Consider the following 21,479-nt stretch of genomic DNA (forward strand, 5'->3'; position numbering starts at 1 on the left):
TCAGTTTCTTTTACTTTTTGTACATGTTTCTTAGTTGCCCAACATTTTGAATCATAAAACATAGCTGGCCTTACAACCGTCTTATAAAACTTTCTTTTTAATTTTTAGGATATTCTACGATCACACAACACACCTGACGCACTCCTCCATTTTCCCCAACCTGTTTTAATTCTATGTACTATATCTTTTTCACTTTCCCCTTCAACTTGCATGATAGATCCAAAATATCTAAATCTATTAGTGTTATTAATACATTTATTATCAAGTTTATTCTTCTTTTCATTGCTTCTCCTTACATTGCTGAAATTACATTTCTATATTATGTGTTATTCCTACTTATCCTAAAACCGTTAGACTCTAATGTGACTCTCCAAAGTTTATCGTAGATTCCACTTCACTCCTACTATCATCAATCAACACAATATCATCTGCAAACAATATACACCAAGGGATCTCATTTTGGATATTTCATTATTTCTAATAGGTTTATTAATACTGAAGTAAAAAGATATGGACTCAAAGTAGAACCTTGATGTACACCTATTGTGTTTGGAAAATCTCTAGATTCCCCTCCTACAGTCCTAATGGTAGTCACTACTCTATCATACATATCCTTAATGACCTCAGTATATCTACTGCAAACCCCTGTCTTTTCTAAGACCCATCAAAGAACTTTCCTAGATACTTTATCACATGCTTTCTCTTGGTCAATAAAAATCATATACAAGTCCCTCTTCTTTTCCCTAGAATTTTCCATTAAAATTTTTAAAAGATAAATAGCTTTAGTTGTTGATCTCTCAGGCATAAAACTAAAATGGTTTTCTGAAATCTTCGTTTCTAGTCTTATTCTATGTTCAATTATCCTTTCCCATGATTTCATCGTATGACTCATAATTTTAATTCCATGATAGTTATTATAGTTTTGAATATGGCCTTTGTTTTTGTACAAAGGTACTAACATACTTTTCCTCCATTCTTCATACATTTTCTTGGTTTTTATAATAGTGTTGAATAGATAGTTAACCAAATATTTTTTATCCCATGTTAGATTACCACTTTACCTAAAAGCTTAATCTATTAGTTTGTGGGCCAACAATGTGTATTAAGCTTTAACATTCTTCCACACGTGCAGCCCGATAGTACGTGGTGAGGTAAACAAAACAAATAACACCGATGATAGGAAACACAATGATTTTTTTAAACACCACAGAATAAACGCGGGCAACAAGACTATAACCTTGGACCTCCTAGTAATCAACATTGATATCATGTTAGATTACTAATTTACCTAAAAGTTTAAGCTATTAGGTTATGAGCCAACAATGTAAATCAAACTTTAAGATCCCTTAAACATTTTCAAACTTCAATTGGTATTTTATTTGGTCCTATAGATTTTCCACTTTTCATCTTTTTTAATGTCATCTTAACTTCAAGGACTCTAATTTTGCAAATAAATCTCTTATTTTTAGTCTTCTCCTCATTTGTCTCTTCCAAGTTCAATATTTCATTTTGGTTTTCATTAAACAACTTATCAAAGTATATTCCCCACCTCTGTTTTATATTTTCTTCTCTAATTAAGACATTATCGTTTTCATCCTTTATACATTTTACATCACCTAAATCTTTGCATTTTCTTTCCCTAGCTCAAGCAAGTTTATAAATGTCTTTTTCTCCTTTTTTGTATCTAGTTTAGTATATAAAGTATCATAAGCTCTATGTTTAGCTTCACTACTAGTCTTTTTTTTGCATTTTTTCTCGCATCTTTATATTTTTCAAGATATTTTGTATTTCTACGAGTTTACCATATTTTATACCAATTTCTTTTTGTCTTAATGGCTTTTTTGGTAAAAAATATCCATGTCTTGCAAAAATAAGATAAAACATTTTGATAAAGAATTAAGCTTAGTGTCTTGGAACGCCAATTTAAACCCAATTAACGGGCCACGTGGCACTCGTCGAGGCTCACCCTTGACAGGGTCGGCCAATAACTACACGTTCAATTCGGTTGTCATGAACACTCAAGAGGTTTTCGAAAGCCATCATAGGCATGAAATATCAGTTCCAACAATAATGAATTCATGAAGACAAGCGACCTTCGTACTCAATGAGATGTGAAACTAGTTGTTATATTCAATAAACAAGACAATCACACAAGCCATCATCTGTGTAATTCAACATCTAGTATAAAAATCCCTGGTGAGGGCAAGTGAAGACATCTCTCCTCCCCATTTAACCAAGGTCACACTGTCAACCCCTAACATTCTCCCCTACTCACTCTATCGACGACCTTGTCGATATATTTGTAAGAAGACTTCCTACTCTTGTTGTCCATGACCTTCGTCATTGACTACATGTCTACCAAGTTATACTCTACATATTTTTGTCTTGATTTTATATGACTCATCCACGGTATGAGGGAACCATGAATACTCACTTGCAAAGAGCTGAAAAGGCACACAAACAACTCCACTGTGTGAGCTTACGAGACTACTTACTTGCAAAGAGCTGAAAAGATAAATGACTCATCCACTATGCGAGTTAACTACGACTACTGACTGGTTAAGAGCTAGAAAAGATATGACACGTCAATTGTGTGAGATAACTATGAAAAATAATAGTTGAGGATCTGAAAAAGGACACGACTCATCGACTATGTGAGGTAACTATGACAACTGACAGGTAAAGAATTGAAAAGGTATATGACTCATCCACTCCAATTGGTTGTCTTTTGGGCATTGAAATCTACCAAATCTTGCATTATACCATTGTTCAAGTCGATAGAGGCTTGCAATTATCTATCTTAACTTGGTCAAAGCGTGCAACGTTCTCCCTGCCCACCCCTTTTCACGCGTTTGGTGTGTCACCATGCCTACTTTCCTAGGTACTCGAAGGGAACCATTATCTTTTCTCTGCCATACCAACCGAACCATGCATCATTTACCCTACCAACCCTTTAGCGCTTGGTGTGACACCCTACCTGCTTTCTTTGGCGCTTGGTGTGAACCATTATCCTTTCTCTACCATATTGACTTGCAGAGTGTGCAACGTTCACATTGCCTTCCCTTTTGCACTTTTGTGAGGCACCTTGCCTACTTTCCTGGGTGCTTGGACTGAACCATTACCTTCTCCTTGTAGTCTTATTGGAAATCCTCTGCTCACTTATCCGTCGAATTGTCATGGATTCTTTTCTCATCCTTTGTAAGCGCAATATAAGCAACGATCTCAATTAACTTCCGTAGGTCGACCTCAAGCTCTATTGGCACAAACCCGTGGGATTCTGGAATCCATCATACCTCGATGTCATTCAGCCTATTCAAGGCTTCCAACAACTTAATATTCTGACAGACCTCAAGCTCTATTGGTCTGTTTCCCGCAGGGAGGCCTCAAGCTCTATTGGCTCTATCTCTTGGGACAATAAATGACATCACGCCCTCAATATGTATCAGCCTACTCAAGGCTTCCAATAACTCAATATTTTTTGGCAGACCTCAAGCTCTATTGGTCTGCTTCCCGTAGGGAGGCCTTAAGCTCTATTGGCACTACCCTATGGGATGATGGATGGCATCACGCCCTTGATGTGTTTCAGCCTACTCAAGGCAACAACCCAATACTTTCTGGTAGACCTCAAGCTCTATTGGTCTGCTTCCCATAGGGAGGCCTCAAGCTGTATTGGCACTACCCCTTGGGATTATGTATGGAATCACGACCTCGATGAGTTTCCGACTACTCAATCCTCCTTTCGAATACCGCAAGTTCTGTTTGTCTTTCTCCTTCATGAGAGATGGGAGATGGCATCATGCCTTTTATGCATTACACCCTTTTCTCAAGGCTTTCAACTACACCATACTAGGGATTCCTATACATGGAGTGACTTACTCAAGTTCCACAATTCAATTTTCAAAATCAATTTTCTCTTTGGTGGCCTTAAACTCTATTGGCACGCTTTCTCTTGAGTCGTCCCTTGCCTTGTATGCTTCCACATCGTTCTGTTTTACAAAATTTTAAATTCTCAGTTTCCAACACAGTGTTCACGCCCACCGGGATCACGCACACCGTGCTCTGATACTAACTGTCATTAACTGCCAATTTAAACCCCAATTAATAGGCCGCATGGTGCTCGTCGAGGCTTACTCTCGACAGAGTCAGCCAATAACTATATGTTCAATCCGGCTATCATGAACACTTGAGAGGTTTTCGAAAGCCATCATAGGCATGAAATATCGGTTTCAACAATAATGAATTCATGAAGACAAGCGACCTTCATACTCAATGAGATGTGTAACTAGTTGTTATATTCAATAAACAAGACAACCACACAAGCCATCATCCGTGTAATTCAACATCTAGTATAAAAATCCTTGGCGAGGGCAAGTGAAGACATCTCTCCTCCCCATTTAACCAAGGTCACACTGTCAACCCCTAACACTTAGCCAAATTATGTAAAATCATTTTTGGAGTGTTCATAGATAGGTTAAGATTTGAACCTTAATTCCAATTTGCTTCCAATGCTAATTGAAAAAAAATATTTTATTTCTATTAAAAACATTAATTGATATTTTATTTCTATTAAAAAGCATTAATTAATTCTTCATATTTAAAATTTCTTTGATATATTACTAATCTATTTTTGAATATTTACTCATGAGCTCCCTTGTACATGACTGAAAATACAGATTGTTAATAGTCAAAGCTAATTGAGCTAAATACAAATGGAACTCCAAACAACTAAAAAAATTAACTTCCTAGCAATGTGTGCATACACACCACATTGTTATATACATATGGTGCCCATTGGAGGTAATTTTTAATGAAAATAATTTTATAGTGCAAAATCATTTTAAAGTTAGCTTTAATAATTTGATTTGTAAATCACAGAGTTGAAAATTAATTTAAGACCCAAGATCACATTATGACATACTTGGCAGTCACAGTTTTCTCCATAGTTGAATTTGGAACAAAGGTTTCTCAACAAATTTAATGCATGGCAATTTTGTGTCAGATTTGCTTGATGACCCTCAATCGAGTGGTCCTTTTCTTATATAGAAGTCATTTTCCCTAATTAGAGTATATCCCTTATTTACAAAATCTCCTAATTACAGCAATGGTATATATCCCTTAATTACAATATCTCCTAATTACAACATTTCCTAACATTAAGCATTGACCCCTAATATAGGAAAGATATTTACAGATCTGTTCCCAAATAACTATACAACAATTTATGGTAGGTTTGACAGATTTGTTTCCTAAATAAATGTAGAACAATTTATGGTAAGTTTGTTGTCTATCCTACTAACATCCCCCCTCAAATTGATGCTGGTCGATCAAGAAGCATCAATTTGCCAACAAGAAACTGATGACGTAGTCGTGTCATAGCTTTGGTGAAGACCTCCACTATCTGAAGGTCACTTGAGACGTGGAAGAGAGATAACCCGAGTATCGATAGTTTCCCAAATAGAATGGCAGTCCACCTCGATATGTTTGGTACGCTCGTGATAGACTAGATTTGTAGCGATCTGAATAGCACTTGTATTATCAGCATGAAGAGGAGTGGGAGTAGATTGAGGAAAACCTATTTCAGCAAGTAAGCCACGGAGCCACACAATCTCCGAGCAGGCTGCTGACATGGCACGGTACTCTGACTTAGTCAAAGATTTGGAAACACGATCATGTTTCTTACTCTTCCTAGAGATAAGGGAATCACCAAGAAACATACACCACCCGGTGACAGACCGACGAGTGTCAGGTTATCCTGCCCATTCAGCATCACTAAAAGCCATAAGGTGAAGAGGAGTACTAGTAGAGAAGAACAAGCCACGGTGAGAGGAACCCTGAAGATATCGGATAATTTGGCGGACCACTGCAAGATGAAGATGACAAGGAGGCTGCATAAATTGACTGACTTGCTGGACAGCAAAGGAGATGCCAGGCTATGTAATAATGAGATAATTGAGACTACCAACTAACTGTCGAAACACCGTGGGATTAGGAAGGAGATCCCCCTCCTCTTGTCGATACTTGACATTCACTTCCAAAGGGGTATCCACTGAAGAAGAGTCCTGCAAACTTGACAAGGAAATTAAGTCCTTTGTGTATTTATGCTGATACAGAAAAACCCCAGATGAGTCGGACTGAACTTCCAAACTGAGGAAATACTGGAGAGGACCAAGATCCTTCATATGGAAGGAATCATGAAGATGCTACTTGAGCTAATCAATGAGAGCAGAATTAGTCCCAGTGATGACAATGTCGTTGACATAAACCAGAAGAAGAACAATACCAATAGAAGTCGTACGAAGAAACAACGAGGAATCATACTGGCTTTGGATGAAAGAAAACCGAAGTAAGGTAGCCCGAAACTTATCAAACCAGGCTCGGGGAGCCTGTTTCAAACCATATAGAGAGCACTTCAGCTTACACACATTCGACGTCGACAACGAGCAGAGGCCAGGAGGAGGTGTCATGTAAACATCTTCCTGTAAATCACCGTGAAGATATGCATTCTTCACATCCATCTGGAAAAGGGCCCATCCCTGAGAGGCTGCAATGGGAATAATGGTACGCACAGTGGTCATTTTAGCAACAGGAGCAAAGGTATCCTCATAGTCAACCCCATACTCTTGGCGGTTACCAAGGGCAACCAAACGAGCCTTATAACGGACCACAGACCCATCAGACCGAAGTTTCATAGAAAAAACCCACTTACACCCAATTAGCTTGATATGAGAAGGACAAGGGACCATGCCCCAATTCTGATTTTCTTGAAGAGCTTGGAGTTCTTCCTACATAGCCTTTCTCCAACACTCATGTTTATTAGCTTGTGAGTAGGAATTAGGAATCGACACAGTTGATAAGGTAGCCGTGAAGGAGGTATGAGGGAAACCATACCTATTCAATGGATGAGAAGCACGACTAGATCGTCAAGGAGGATGAAAAACAGGATTAGGATCAGGTGGCAGATTAGAATCAAGAAGGGGTAGACTTGGCCGACGGCGTTCATACACAAAAGCAGGCTTGAAGCGTTCAAGAGGGCATATCAAATCATCAAAGTGAGGAAGAACATAAACTGCAAGAGATGACGTAAGAGAACTAGGAAAGAAACATTGATGCTCAAAGAAAACGACATTACGAGATATATGAAATTTATTGAAGGAAGCATCATAGCACACAAATCCGTTTTGACATATAAGTTAAATCCCATAAAGGCACATTTCATAGATTGCGCAGAGAGTTTGTGACATTGATGCGGAGGTAGATGCACAAAACAGACACTATCAAAAGTGTGTAAGTCAAGAAAGCTAGGGTGCTGTTTATGCAGATGATAGTATGGAGAGTCGAAATTTAGCACTTTAGAAGGCAACCTATTAATCAAATATACTGTTGTAGATAAAGCTTCAACCCAAAATTTAGGAGGAACAAAAGATGCAAGTAACAAGGTCCTAGCAACATCTAACAAATGTTGATTTTTGCACTCGGCCACGCCATTCAGTTGAGGCGTATAAAGACACGAGTGGTGAGAAACAATTCCTTTGTGATGAAGAAACTCAAGAAATTCATGAGACATATACTCTCCACAAGAATCATATTGTAAAGTCTTAATGTTAGTGGTAAATTGATTCTCAACATATGCTAGAAATGATTTGAAAACAGCAAAGACTTCAGACTTAGAGCGCAGAAAATATACCCAAGTATACCGACTATAGTAATCTATGAATGTCACAAAATATTTATAATGAGCATGAGAAATGACAGGAGTAATGCCCCATACATCACTATGAACTAGGTGAAAGCAAATTTTTGCCCTGCTCCCGGAAGAATGGAAGGGAAGAATCTTACTTTTTCCGATTTTACACGTAGAACAATCAAAAGACAAAGCATGAGGCAAAGAAAAATCTTTTTTTTCCCAACAAACCTGAATTCAGCAAATGAGATAAAACAACATTGTTTGGATGGCCTAAATGTTTGTGCTATACTTCACAATTATTGAAAACAGTAGTACAAGCCAAGTAAATGATACTAAGAACGGAAAAGTATAATGGAAACAGTCTCCCAACTTTAGGCCCCTTCTCTATTGTCCTCCCTGACACCGGATCCTGCACATGACAACCATCACGAGAAAACTGAACATTATAATTATCATCCACTAATCGTCCAACAGAGATAAGACTTGTAGAAAGCCCAGGTGATACAAAAATATTAGTAGTAAGTGATGGTGTGATATCACCAACCCCAGTAATCAGTAAAAATGACCATTAGCAGCTTGAATATTAGAAGAACCAGTGTACTTACGAACTTTGCTAAGCATATTAGGAGAATTGGTCATGTGATTGGATGCAGCGGAATCGACAAGCCAAGATTGAGAGGGTATAGTACCCTTACCTTGCAGCCCTAGTGCGAAAAATTTCAATACAATTATTTGCTGTGCCATTTCTGGTGTAAGGGCAGGTGTAGCAGCAGTGGAAGGCGACACTGGAGCGAGATTTTGAGTGCTGGTTACCCCATCCGAAGTGTGGCCAGTTGCAGTAGCATGATAAGCATTCACAGGTCGGTTTTGAGGATGTGTTGGGCATTCTTTGATTATGTGCCCCTTCTGTTTACAGTAGATGCAGAAGATTTTAGCACAATGGGCAGCAATATGCCCATAATCTTTGCAACTCTAGCACTGGACCGTACGCATGTTTCGTCCCCTCCCCTTGCCTTGAGCAGCGTACGTGACAGCATTTTCTTGCGGAAGCGAAGATTGAGTAAGAAGACATTGTTCCAAAACACACGTCAAGAGATGGTGAAGGATTCCTATGCATCAGGTTGGAGCGAATAGACTCGAATTCTGGCTTTAGTTTCATTAAAAACTGGTCTCTTTTGCTAGCTTCATGGACTGCTTGAACAGCAGAGAGAGACTCGGCCGACACGTTGGCATACACAATGTTGGAAACTCAGCCCAAAGATTCTGAAAACCACAGAAATATTCCTGAACAGAGTGTACCTTGGGAATAGGCAGCAAGATCAGTTTCCAACTGAAATTTCCGGGCAGAATGATCTTGATGATAGACCTTTTTTAAGTACTCCCACATCGATTTAGCCATCTTGTAAGGCCTTAAATTGAGTATAAGCAGTGGATCTACAGACCCAAGAATCCAAGTCATCACGCAAGCATTTTTCACCTTCCATTGAACCAACTTCGTAGGATCGGTAGGTGCTAAATCACTCCCATTAACATGACCCCACAACTCCTTTCCCATGACGAAAAGTTGAAACTGAAACTCCCAGGGAGCATAATTCTTCCCAGTAAACCGAGTTTGAAAGACTTCTGAGTTGGAGTTGTTAGCCATAACTAGAATCTCGAAATTCACCAAAAAACTGCAAACCAGAAAACCAGAGCCTAGAACCACAAAAAATGGACCAACGACAAGGTTGATTCAGAGAGTGGCTCTGATACCATGTCAGATTTGCTCGATGACCCTCAATCGAGTGGTCATTTTCTTATATAGAAGTCATTTTCCCTAATTACAATATATCCCTTAATTACAATAACTCCTAATTACAGCAATGGTATATATCCCTTAATTATAATATCTCCAAATTACAGCATCTCCTAACATTAAGCATTGACCCCTAATTCAGGAAAGATATTCACAGATCTGTTTCCTAAATAACTATACAACAATTTATGGTAGGTTTGACAGATTTGTTTCCTAAATAAATGTATAACAATTTATGATAAGTTTGTTGTCTATCCTACTAACATTTTGAAGTGATTTTATGCTCGAAAGTCACTTTTTTACTTCAAAGCTGTCTCAAAGAGCCTCACAAGTCATAACAAACTTGAGCCAGATGTTGGAAACTTGAGTATATCCAAAATGAATATAATATAGTTGTCACCAAAGAGTATATCTTTCAGAACCTAAAACATTCCTGAGGACAATCTAATACATATTTTACTCATGCTGTCACTCATGTGCTATGCAGCTGCAGAAAATGACTAGTGGTTCAGAGCATGTTTTTATTTTGGAAGGCTTGGCATTTTAGTGCTAGATAGCCGAAATGTTATGTAGTTACATAATGATCAGAAAGCATGCTTTACTAGAGTTGGTTCGAAACAAAGTCAATGGCTTTGCCTTCACAAGAATCAAGCCATTTTTTATTATTATAAAATTATTCCATAGGATGAAACATTGAAGTGTCTTTTGGCTCCAACTTGTTTGAGTTTAGGTTGTACCGTGATAGACTCAAGGTTTATATGCAAGGAAACTACAAGGCTCAATAAAATCCTGAGTAAGAAGTGCAAACCATGGTCATGCAACAGGAACTGTCATCTAATATAGAGAACTGAAGCGTTCGTCTTATTTCACCTATATTTGATTCTTATCAGTGTTGAAATTAATTCCATTTTTTGCTGTTATTATTCTATAAAAAATGATGTAATATAGATATATTGATGTAAAGCTATACCGTGCATTACATTTTGTTGCAAATCTGTGTTTCAAAACACATTTTTATTTGGAGAATGCAATGCATATTATTGATATGTGGCCTGTGTTGTGTTGTAATGTGCCAAGCTGATGTAGTTTTACTTTCATATCTTTGAAAATCTATTGAATGTAGTAAGTTGCCTGTAGTACCCATTTTACTTTTTCTTAACGTCTTTTCTGTTTGGTCCACAAGAAACTAAAAGAAAATGGAAAAAAAAAAAAAAAACAAAAAACAAATGAAAAAAAAAAATCTGAAATTGAAAAAAACTCACCTTTGGCTTGATCAATCTAAGTTCGGATCTGAAGGCAGGAAGTTCTAGGCTCTCTGCTTATGACCCTTAATCTCTAGAAACCTGCAAAAGTGAGAAACATAGAGTGAGGACAGAGAAAGAGAAAGAAATCAAAAAGAGAAAGCCAAGAGGTCAAAGAAAGAGAGAGAGAGAAATCGAAAAGTAGAAAGCCTAGAGAGAGAGAGAGAGAGAGAGAGAGAGAGAGAGAGAGATTGAAGGTACAAAGAGAAGAAAAAGGGAGAGTGACAGAGAGGAGAAATTGAAAGAGATAGTGAGAAGAGAGAGAGAGAGAGAGGGTGAGGAGCATAGAGAAATCGAAAGCGACAGTGAGAGAGCTGTGCCAGAGAGAGAGGAGAGAGAGATAGGAACGGAGAGAGAAAAGAAAAAGAGAGAGGACGGGACAGAGAAGAGAGAGGGAGAGAGATTCGAGAGAATTCGGAAGGGGAGGGAAGAAAAAAAAAGTAAAAAAAGGTTCTTATTATTAATTTAAAAAAAATTAAAAAAATAATAAGTGGGACACTGTCACCGTATGGATGGTAACGTGTCATAACCAGGATTTGTTTATAATAGAATTGAATTTTATGCATTACTTTATATCAATTTTACCTAGAATGCGGAATGTTTCAGTTCATGGAACTAGAACAGGATCATGATAAGGCACATGCTGTAACATGTGGGATGTTGGGGGGCATACTTATATAGAAAATATTGGTGAAAAATATGTAATGGTTCTTGTATATTTTGGGGAGGATGTTGAAGTGTTTCAAAATCTAGAAGAGATTTTCTTTTGTGAAGTAGATGAAAAATTAATTATAATGGAATTATAATGTGATAATTCTCCACTTAACTAATAAAAATATGTTTTATGTGAGAAATATTGGATTAATACTTAGGATCATTAGATTTAGCATTCTGAAACTACAATGTACCACGTTTCAGAATATTCGTACCAATACATTGTTCAGTTGGGTGTTAGCATGTTCTGGTAACTCTGCTTATGTACTGTTATTATATTTACTGAACTTGCACATCACAATATCCCAAACTATCTTTTACCTAGTGTGTGTTTTTCATGGACTAGGAGTGACTAGGCTTTTGGCTTACACCCACTCTTAGCCCATGTTTGGTGCAGCAAAAGTAAAAGATGGGAAAGGCTAAGGGGGTACTTCTTAGATCTTGGTTCTCCTATTTTATGCTGTACATTCGGGGGATATGTATTGAACTTGATTATATTATTTTGTAATTCTATACTCTCTCACACACAGTTTTCCTATTATTTCTTGCTGTTACAAATGCTAAAACCTCCTGACAATGTAAATTTTTCATCTCTTATGTTTTTTTTTTTATTTGTTTCTTTTTTCATATGGAATGCTTATGCGATACATGATCATCTTAACCTTTTAAATGTATCTGTGGAGAGCATTCTTTGTTGTTCCTTGAAAGTTAACCATTGATCTTACTGTTGTGGGGGTGGGTGGGGAGGTGTGTTGGAATTGGTTGATTTTGGGGAGAAAAACTAAAGAAGCAAGAGCTTCATGTGCAGTTAATATTTAATAGTATGGATATATGCTATAAAATGGCAAAAGTGCTTGATGATCTGTTGAATGGATTTTTCATGCTTGTCAAGCTTTTTATTTATATGCCCTTCTCTGATTTTCTGCTTTGTGTATTCATACTTCAGTTCTTATGCATATTTTTTGGTTCCTATTCTGCTGGAGAATCTTAATTTTATGTTATATAGGTGTATGTAATTCAGACACTGTTCATATGTGCCTTCGCTGGATAGAACTTGTTGATCATTTCAGAATGATGATTGTCGGTTCAATTTTATTGATGTGGAAAAAAAAGGGCCAATTTTTATATTCGACTCATTATGCATGGTTTTCCTTTTAATTAGTTTGTTGATTAAACAAGGCTTGACCAAATTATTGGGCTGGTCAACTGGTTTTCTTGAATGTGATTTGGTGTTGGACTTGGTTTCTGCTCTCTCTCTCTCTCTCTCTCTCTCATACCATGTGCGTATATATACACACGCACATATATGTGATTAATCTTCTACCTTACTACTGGAATTTCATTCTTTTGGCCAGTTTATTGAGTTGTCTGATACAATGCATATGTTGAAGTGCAGTTCATGCCCAAAAAAGGCACCCCTAGGAAGAACGAGATCTCTTTCACTTCTCCAACAGGAGAGGATATACATAGCAAAAAACAATTGGAACAGTACCTGAAATCACATCCTGGTGGTCCTGCAATATCGGAGTTTGACTGGGGCACCGGCGAGACCCCGAGGAGATCAGCCAGGATTAGTGAGAAAGCAAAAGCAACTCCACTGGAAAATGAGCCTCCTACGAAACGAAGCAGGAAATCGTCAACTGCAAAAAAAGAAGACAAAGAAACAGAAATTGCCCTAGAAGAAGCTGATGAGAGCAAAGAAGTTCACGCACAAGATGCTGAAAAAGGTGAGAAAGGTGAGGAAAATCAAGATGAGGAAGGCAAAACAGATGTTCCTCCTGAAGTAGCTAAAGTTGAACACGATGTTAAGGTAGCTAGTGATGCTGAAGAATGCATGAAGAATGCAGATGCTGAGCCAGTTAACTCAAAAGAGACCCAAGGTGAGGAGAAAGCTGCTGGCTCTGAAGCAAGTCAAATCGAGAAGGAAAAAGTGGAGGAAGAAAGAGTTCTAGGACAAGTCGAGCAACAGCAAGTTGATGCAGAGAAAGATGGGTTTGGCGAGCAGGACAAATTGGGTGCAGCTGTGACCGAGGAAACAAGACATGAAGTGGAAGGAAAAGAGGAGAAAGAGGAGCAGAACAGAAGTACTCTTGATTCTGAGGGAGCACATATGGAGAAAAAGGCAGCAACGGAAAATGGGAATCCCCAAGGCAATGAAGCCAGTGAAGCCAATATTTGAGTGTCATCGATTAAATTAATTCTGGTTTCTTTCTTAGCTTTCTAACCTTTTTAGATTTCCTGAATTCATTTTCTGATGACTGTAGCTCAATGTTGTTAATGAAAGGAATCTGATTGTTCCCGGGTAACATCGCCTATACAATCTTTAGATTGTGCCCTAATGTAGCTGCTTTTGTTGCATTGGAGGTTCCTGTAACTTGTAGGGTTCTTTGTAACATTGTGGCATCAAATTCTGGTACCATAATATAATTGTATGGTTAAGTATTGACAATCCTCTGAGCTCAGTTTATTGCTCAATACCCTCCATTTCAGCCTTTTTCAGGTGACTCAGCAATCGAAGTGCCCAGGTTTCCAGTTTCTGCAAGGATCAGTCATCTGCGCCCGGGAAAAAAAATGATGATCTGTTTCATTTATGAATTCTAATTATATACCAGCCGCCCTGTTGTGTGGGTAAATGGAGCCGTGTTCCTTTGTTATGCATGAGCAGGGCAGGACAGTATTGAAGGTCCCAAGTTGAGATACCCCCTCATCAGCACAAATCAGATGTGAAATTACAATTGCATATGAATTGTTTTGCCTCCATTCCACCCATTGTCATCTACTTGCGGCTAGCTTTCAGAAGCCATTGAATGGTTCTGTATGCCCCCTGGTTGGGAGCTTGGAGTTTGAATCTTGAATCTAGATTGTGGATTCGAATAAAATATATTACAAAGCTATACCATATATTTTTTTTAAAAAAAAATTTCACACATCCAAATTGAGACATCAAATTCATGCTTTCATATACAACTTTAATGTTTTGAAAATAATGCAACCACATTTTAGCTACATCATAATTGTGAGGGATGGCATCAAAATTCCACTGCTTGATGGGATGTTACTTAGTAGATGAAGATTTAAAAAAAAAAAAAACAAATTGGAATGATCCCTCGCAACCCATATGCAAGTGAAAAAACATTTTTCATAATTTGGTAGAAACAAATTGTTTTTCCTCGGGATTCTCTTAACTAAAAAGGAAGCTATTAGGGAAAGATACAAATGAGATACAAATAAATCAATCTAGAAATTCCGTAGAAATTTCACTTTCCACTCAATCAGGGAAAAAATAAAAATAATAATGTCAGAAAATGATGGGAAGAAGAAGATGAAGATGAAAAACAATTTCCCCTTCAAAGCCCTTTAAGTTGTTCAACCAGCCCTGTCAAGATTGTCCATTTCTCCACTGCACCGGCGGATGATACGAAAGCTATTTTAGAGGATTCAACATCATTCCGAACAACTGCAAAGTGCAACGTATCTATTAGTCTCATGTTCTAACTTACTGTTACTCTACTTACTGTTTGGTATAACTTAGATCAGAACAACATATATGCAGAAAAAAAAAATCGCTCTTTGGGAAATTCTCAATGCTGATTGCTTACCTGATGAAATCAACGAAGCTAGGGAGGAATTGAATACATCCACTTCAGTCTTCTCCTCAGGACTAGAGCTTAGCTGTTGAAGATGCACACCAAATATTCACAATTTTCTCTAGAAAATATACTGCCTTACACAAACATATGCAAGATTATTATAAAGTAGGTCGACCTTGGTGAAGGCTTTATTGGCATTTTGGACCCAATCTGTGTTCGTGCTTGCACCAAGAACTGAACCAGCAGCTGAGAGATCATTGTTGTCTATGGCTTGACCCACTTTGCTCAGCTTGTAAATAAGCTCTTGCAGATATGCTGCAGCATATCATTTAGACAGGTAGTGCAAGTCCAATCAGATCACATGCATAGTGGTGAGAACCAAATTAACAGCCCTTAATCAACTCATTCGACTGCAATCATTTGTTTTGCAAACCCCCCCCCCCCCCCACCTCCCCACCCAAAAAAAAAAAGAAACAAGAAAAAGAGAGACATAGAAATTTCACTAAATAAACTATGATCTTTGATGCGGAAGACATAATACACTCAAGTTTTCTAGTTAGACTTGACTCCAAATTATCAGTGAAAATTAACAGGTTCATTTTTATGTAGGGTGCATCTGAATGAAAATTAACAGAATACACTTCTTTCTTTTGGTTTTCACTTCTTTTTTTTTTTCATTTTGTTCTGTTTTATTTTTCATTTCATCCAAGCATGGCTTTCTTTGATTCCCTGTATGTTCTATCCTTTGCAAGATTCCAGTGGGGGATCCTAATCACCTAGAGAGGATTGTGTTAAGCAGCTTAGTAAGGACAAAGGCCCATCTAAACACCTTGACAACAATTCTTCGGTCCAATTTATGTTTTGGCTGTTTGGAGTCATGAACTTTCAAACATAAATCTAAGAAGTTAGAATCAAAGACAACTGAGAATAAATCCTATTGAACATAGTGTATAGTTTTTAGTCCCACATCGGAATGTTAGGATAACCTCACTCTCTAGTATAGTTATATATACATCTCAAAGTTGTAAGCTAAGTACACCAACTGATATTCACTTCCAGGTTATATAATTCTCTCTCTTTACTTTCTTCTCGGTATCAGAGCAAGGTTGGGTTCCTTGTTTAAGGTCCGGGTTCTCAATTGAGACGTATGCTCCGCACTCACCACGTATGTGGAGCTTGTGCATCAGAAAGCTTTATTGGTAGTAGGTTGAGTCGTATGCTTTGTAATTGCCACTTTTAGTAGATCTTATACATTAGAAAACTCAGTCTACTATTTTCCCGATGCATTATTTCATACTGTCACTTTCCGGTGACCTTTTTCTAGCAACTTTTGGCAACTTTCCATCGAATTTTTCGATGACTTTCTCGATGACTCCGACAGCTTCCGGCGTCCTTTTTCCGATGACTTCTGGCAACTTGCTTTACTGCATTGATACTTTTGTAGCCTATTCCTCGTCTTTACAATAACTACCAAGGACAATGATAAACCTACCAAAGACAGTAAATCCACCTCTTCTTTTCTGAACCTTCCACTCCTTGACTTATCTCTGGCTCATACTGCTCCTATTCAGAAGGTCACCAGTATTCTTCTGAATGGCACAACTTTCATTCTTAGTCACAGTCCCTTCGCTTATATCTTGGGGGCAGTGGCAAGGATAAGTGATTGTTAGGATTGGAGTTTCGCCTTGCTAATATTGATCTGACTCACCGACAGTGGTCCATTGACAACTATGTCATCTTGGGTTGGACATTTGCTTCTATGGAAGACCACCTCTACAGGATGTTCATGTTTCACAATACTGTTTATAGTCGTTGGTCTGCCTTGACCAAAATGTTCGCCCACACAAGGTGTGAGGCTTGGATTTTTCGAGAGCTCCACTAGGTGACCTAGGCTTCTTTGGGTTTATCTGTGACTGACTTCCTTGGCTATCTCCAGTCTCGGTGGGAGGAGCTCGCCTAGTATGAGCCTCTTTCTGAGTTTCTTATCGAGGCAGCAGCTATTGAGTGAAAAGCGCTAGGATCGTCGGCATACCTATAAGTTCTTGATGGATTTAAAACCTGAGTTTGAATCACTCCAAACTCAAATTTTGAACACATCCTCGGTGCCCTCTTTGTATGAGGTATTTGCAATGATTGATGGTAATGATTGACGACGATGCATTCTCCCTAGATTTTCTTCTTCTAGTGTGCCCGAGCAGGTTGCCCTTGCAGCCCTTACTAGTGCTAGGTCTGTTGACAGCAAGACTCAATTCTTCCAACACTGCCAACCGAATAATCACACCATTTAGCGCTGCTTCATTCTAAACCCTGAGCTACAGGAGCGTTACTCCAAACAGGCCTCTCATGGTCGTGGCAGTGGCAAAGGTTGGGGACCTTCTAACATTTGAGATGTTGCAGAATCTCTTTTTGCACCTTCGGCTTCTCTTACTCCTGCACCTGTTGCTGCTCAAGATTTCTTTGAGCTCCAAGCTCATCTTACTCGCTTCAATCTCAGATTAGCCTCCTTGCCTCTGCTGCACCGACTGCATCCTCCTCTATAGTCACCTTTACTTCAAGTAACCCTACTACCCTTTTAAGTAAGTTTGGCATACCTGGTGGCACACCCATTTGGATACAAGCCTTAGAGGCAACATTTGAATAGTGAGGTATCTTTCATTACATCCCCTATCCCTTCGTTGGTTCGTACTGTCCGTATTGCCGATTGTACCTCTCATTCCATTCATACCCAAGGCACTACCTGTTTATCCTCAACTCTATCTTTATTCCCTATTTATTATGTACCTCTTGTACTATTTGGAACAAGGTACCAAGTGCTAGTCAAATAGATGAGGTGACCAACAAGTCTCTGATACACCGAAGGGCCTGTCAATAGATCACCAGACTCTGTAGAAAGGGAAATATTAGGATCCAAGGGCGTAAAAGCAAGCTGACATCCCAACATTCCAGTGTCCATAATAAATATAAAAAAGTTTAATGGAACGAGAGGTACCATCGACAATGCAGACAGTACGAACCGATGAAGGGACATGGGATGTAATGAAAGATGTCTTACCATTCAAATAATTGTTCACCCCTGAGTACTCTAGTATCCAAATGGGTGTGCCACCGGGCGTGCCAGACTTACTTAAAAGGGAAGTAGGGTTACCTACAGCAAAGGTGGCTATAGAGGAGGATGCAGTCGCTGTAGTAGAGGAAAAGAGGCTAATTTGAGACTAAAGCTGAGCCTGGAGCTGAGAGAAATCTTAAGTAGCAGTAGGTGCAGGAGTAAAATAAGTTGGAGGACTAGGAAGAGATTTCACAACAGCTCCAATATTAGAAGGTCCCCGACCTTTGCCACGACCACGATCATGAGAGGCATGTTTGGAGTAATGCTCTTGCAACTCAGGGTGGAGAATGAAGAAACGCTCAATGGTGTGATTATTCAGTTGGCGGTGATAGCAGAATCAAGTCTTGCAATCAATAGACCTAGCACCAGCAGGGGCTGTAAGGGCAACCTGCTTGGGCACACTAGAAGAAGCAAATCCAAGGAGAAGACACTGTCACTGATCATCTCCATCAATCATTGCAAATGTCTCATACAAAGAGGGCACTGGGGATGTGTTCAAAATCTAAGTCTGGAGTGATTCGAACTCAGGTTTTAAACCCATCAAGAACTGATAGGTATGCCGATGATCCTGGAACTTTACTTTAATAGTTGCTGCCTCAGTAGGAAACTTATAAAGAAGCTCATCCTGGGCGAGCTCCTCCCACTGAGACAGGATATAGTCGAAGAAGTTAGTCACAGATAAACACAAAGAAGCTTGGGTTGCTTGGTGGAGCTCCCAATAAAGCTCAAAAATTCGAGCCTCACACCTTGTGTGGGCGAACATTTTGGTCAAGGTAGACCAAAGGTGTGAAACATGAACATCCTAAAGAGGCGGTTTTCCATAGAAGCAAATATCCAACCCAAGATGACACAGTTGTCAATGGACCACTGTCAATGAGCCGGATCAGCATTAGCAGGGCGAAACTCCAATCCTAACAACCACTCAGCCTTGCCACAGCCCCCAAGATATAACCAAAGGGACCGTGACCAAGCATGAAAGTTGCCACCATTCAGAAGAATGCTAGTGACCTTCTGAATACAAGCAATCTAAGCCAAAGATAAGTTAGGGCGTGGAAGGTTTAGATAAGAAGGGGTGGATTTACTATCCTTGGTAGCCATATCACCATCCTTGGTAGCCGTTATAAAGGCGAGGAATAGGCTACAAAAGTATCAACGTAGCAAAACAAAGCAAGTTATCTGAAGTCATCGAAAAAAGACATTGGAAGCTGCCGAAGCAGCCAGAGTCACTGGAAAATTTTCCGAAGTCGCCAGAAGGCACCGGGAAAGTTGCTAGAAAATTTGACAGTCACCAATAAAGTCACCGGAAAGTTGTTGGAAAAAGGTCACCAGAAAGTGACAGTATGAAATGATGCACCGGGAAAATAGTAGACTGAGTTTTCTGATATACAAGATCCACTAAAAGTGACAAGTATAGAGCAGACGAGTCAACCTACTACCAATGAAGTTTTCTGATGCACAAACTCCACATACGTGGCGAGTGTAGAGCATACGGCTCAACTAAGAACACATATCTTAAATAAGGAACCCAACCTTACTCTGATACCAAGAAGAAAGTAAAAGAGAGAGAACTACATGAGAGGAAGTGAATATCACTTGGTGTACTTAGCTTACAACTTTGAGATGTATATAAGTTATACAAGAGAGTGAGGTTATCCTAACATTGTGACGTGGGACTAAAAACTATATACTATGTTCAATAGAATAATCCCAAACGAGGTGATGCTGACTATTCATATGAACATATGAAGATAATCAAGCTTCCCTTGGAGTCGTTGAGTCGTGGATCATATTCACATGGGGATATACATAAATTTGCAGTAGAGGATTCGACCCAAAGAGACCTCTCATTAACAATATTGCTTTCAGTCTCCATATCTTCTGCTTTTTATGTTTTCTTTTGATTTTCTGAGTGTGCCTGCATTATCCTAGGTCATATCCGCCGCAGGAGGCAAACTAAAATTTTATGTCCAATAGATGGAGATGACAAGAGCTCATTAAGATGTAACTGAGTTTCTGCAAAATATTCCAGCTGCTGATAATTGATAAACCACATCATACCCAACTCCCAACACAAGTTCATCACCACAAAGTATATATTATAATTGCACAGTATCATCAGGTTTCAATTCTATCAACAGGGCATTGAGCAAATTGACCAAATTTCAACTGCTAACAAAGGAAACGTGCGAAATTAAAGCAAGCACACAGAAATGAGAACCCCCACCTGTTTCTTTCTTGGATGAGTTGATGACTCCTTGTCTTTGCAGCCTCTTTTTTCTGTCGCTCTTCACCTTTTCCATTAGCTCTTCGTCGTCATCGGCCTCCAGGATTGCGGCCTTGGCATTGGAGAAGCCTTTAGTAGCCAATGAGAAGAGAAAGGTTGCAGTAAGGCAGAGGGAGAGGCTTCTCTTTGTCATAATTGGAGGCTCAGTCATTGCGTGGCACAGTATCTTCAGTCTCTTTACATTGTTTATGCGTGTATAAATTGGTAATGATGCTGAAGAAGAAGAAGAAGATGGAGAAGAAGAGAGAGCAGAAGGGAGTATGGTTTTTGCAGTGGAAGGGAATGGTGCTGCCATTTTCTGGTTTTCTTTTTTCTCTTCCTGTTTCTGGATTCTTTTGGGTGGGAATAAGTATTCGTTTTGGCAGTTTGGAAGTCCAGGAGATAAGGTTGCTGGATCCTGTAATCTGATCCAGTCATTTTTTTGTGATTCTTGAGGCAATTATGGTCATTTAAGTGGTATTCATTTACTACTTGTTCTATCTTCTTGGGAGCTAATTGGTTCACCAAAAGTTTAATTTGTGACGAGGGCTGTGTTTTATAATGGTTAGCCACTACTTTACCTAAAAGTTTAAGCTTATTAAATTGTGGGAATAGTTCAACAGTGTGTTGCGAGAAAGTGTGGAGAGAAAAATACATGATAAGTTATACCAATTTGTGAGAACTACAATAATTTTTTAAACACCTAAAACTCAGAACCTTTCGGTAATCAGTTATGATATTATGTCAGATTATCACTTTATCTATAAGTTAAACCTGTTAGGTCGTGAACCAATAATATATATATATATATATATATATATATAAGTTTTAACAATAGAATTGCTATTTACATAACTTATGAAATTAACTGTATTGAATTCATATTTGATGAATAAATTTTGTGTTTGTATCATTGCAAGAGGTCAAACTAGCAACTTGTGCATTGAGATTGGTATATGGGTAAGGCTATCAATCCTAGTCTTGGGATATGCTATGAGCGTTATAAACTTTTTAACTTCTCTACGC

General features: G+C 38.6%; 2 protein-coding genes across 2 annotated transcripts in view; one reads left to right on the forward strand and one right to left on the reverse strand.

The window, feature by feature from the left end:
• LOC131157066 (methyl-CpG-binding domain-containing protein 11-like) overlaps positions 1-13,943 on the forward strand; it is a 64,338-nt gene extending 50,395 nt beyond the window's left edge. The window contains exon 3 of the mRNA XM_058110931.1: positions 12,891-13,943. Coding sequence (XP_057966914.1) covers positions 12,891-13,673 — 783 coding nt within the window. The 3' untranslated portion in view covers positions 13,674-13,943. The remainder of the gene's footprint in view (positions 1-12,890) is intronic.
• Positions 13,944-14,613: 670 nt separating this feature from the next.
• LOC131157067 (thylakoid lumenal 16.5 kDa protein, chloroplastic) lies at positions 14,614-20,879 on the reverse strand. Its single transcript, XM_058110932.1, has 4 exons — positions 20,415-20,879; positions 15,260-15,399; positions 15,094-15,166; positions 14,614-14,951 (listed from the first exon to the last, which is right to left on the reverse strand). The coding sequence occupies exons 1-4, from the start codon at positions 20,767-20,769 to the stop codon at positions 14,842-14,844; spliced, it is 678 nt and encodes a 225-aa protein (XP_057966915.1). The 5' UTR covers positions 20,770-20,879; the 3' UTR covers positions 14,614-14,841.
• Between the last annotated feature and the right edge of the window lie 600 nt (positions 20,880-21,479).

The sequence above is a fragment of the Malania oleifera genome, chromosome 6, assembly GCF_029873635.1.
Source record: "Malania oleifera isolate guangnan ecotype guangnan chromosome 6, ASM2987363v1, whole genome shotgun sequence".
NCBI lineage: Eukaryota > Viridiplantae > Streptophyta > Magnoliopsida > Santalales > Ximeniaceae > Malania > Malania oleifera.

What these genes read in the sequence shown, in the direction of transcription:
- LOC131157067 (XM_058110932.1), bottom strand. Translation starts at nt 20,769, where the DNA reads ATGGCAGCACCATTCCCTTCCACTGCAAAAACCATACTCCCTTCTGCT. An exon ending in CTCATCCAAGAAAGAAACAG is followed by an intron (nt 15,400 to 20,414) that starts GTGGGGGTTCTC and finishes GATATGCTGCAG; the next exon opens with CATATCTGCAAGAGCTTATT. An exon ending in CCAATAAAGCCTTCACCAAG is followed by an intron (nt 15,167 to 15,259) that starts GTCGACCTACTT and finishes CATCTTCAACAG; the next exon opens with CTAAGCTCTAGTCCTGAGGA.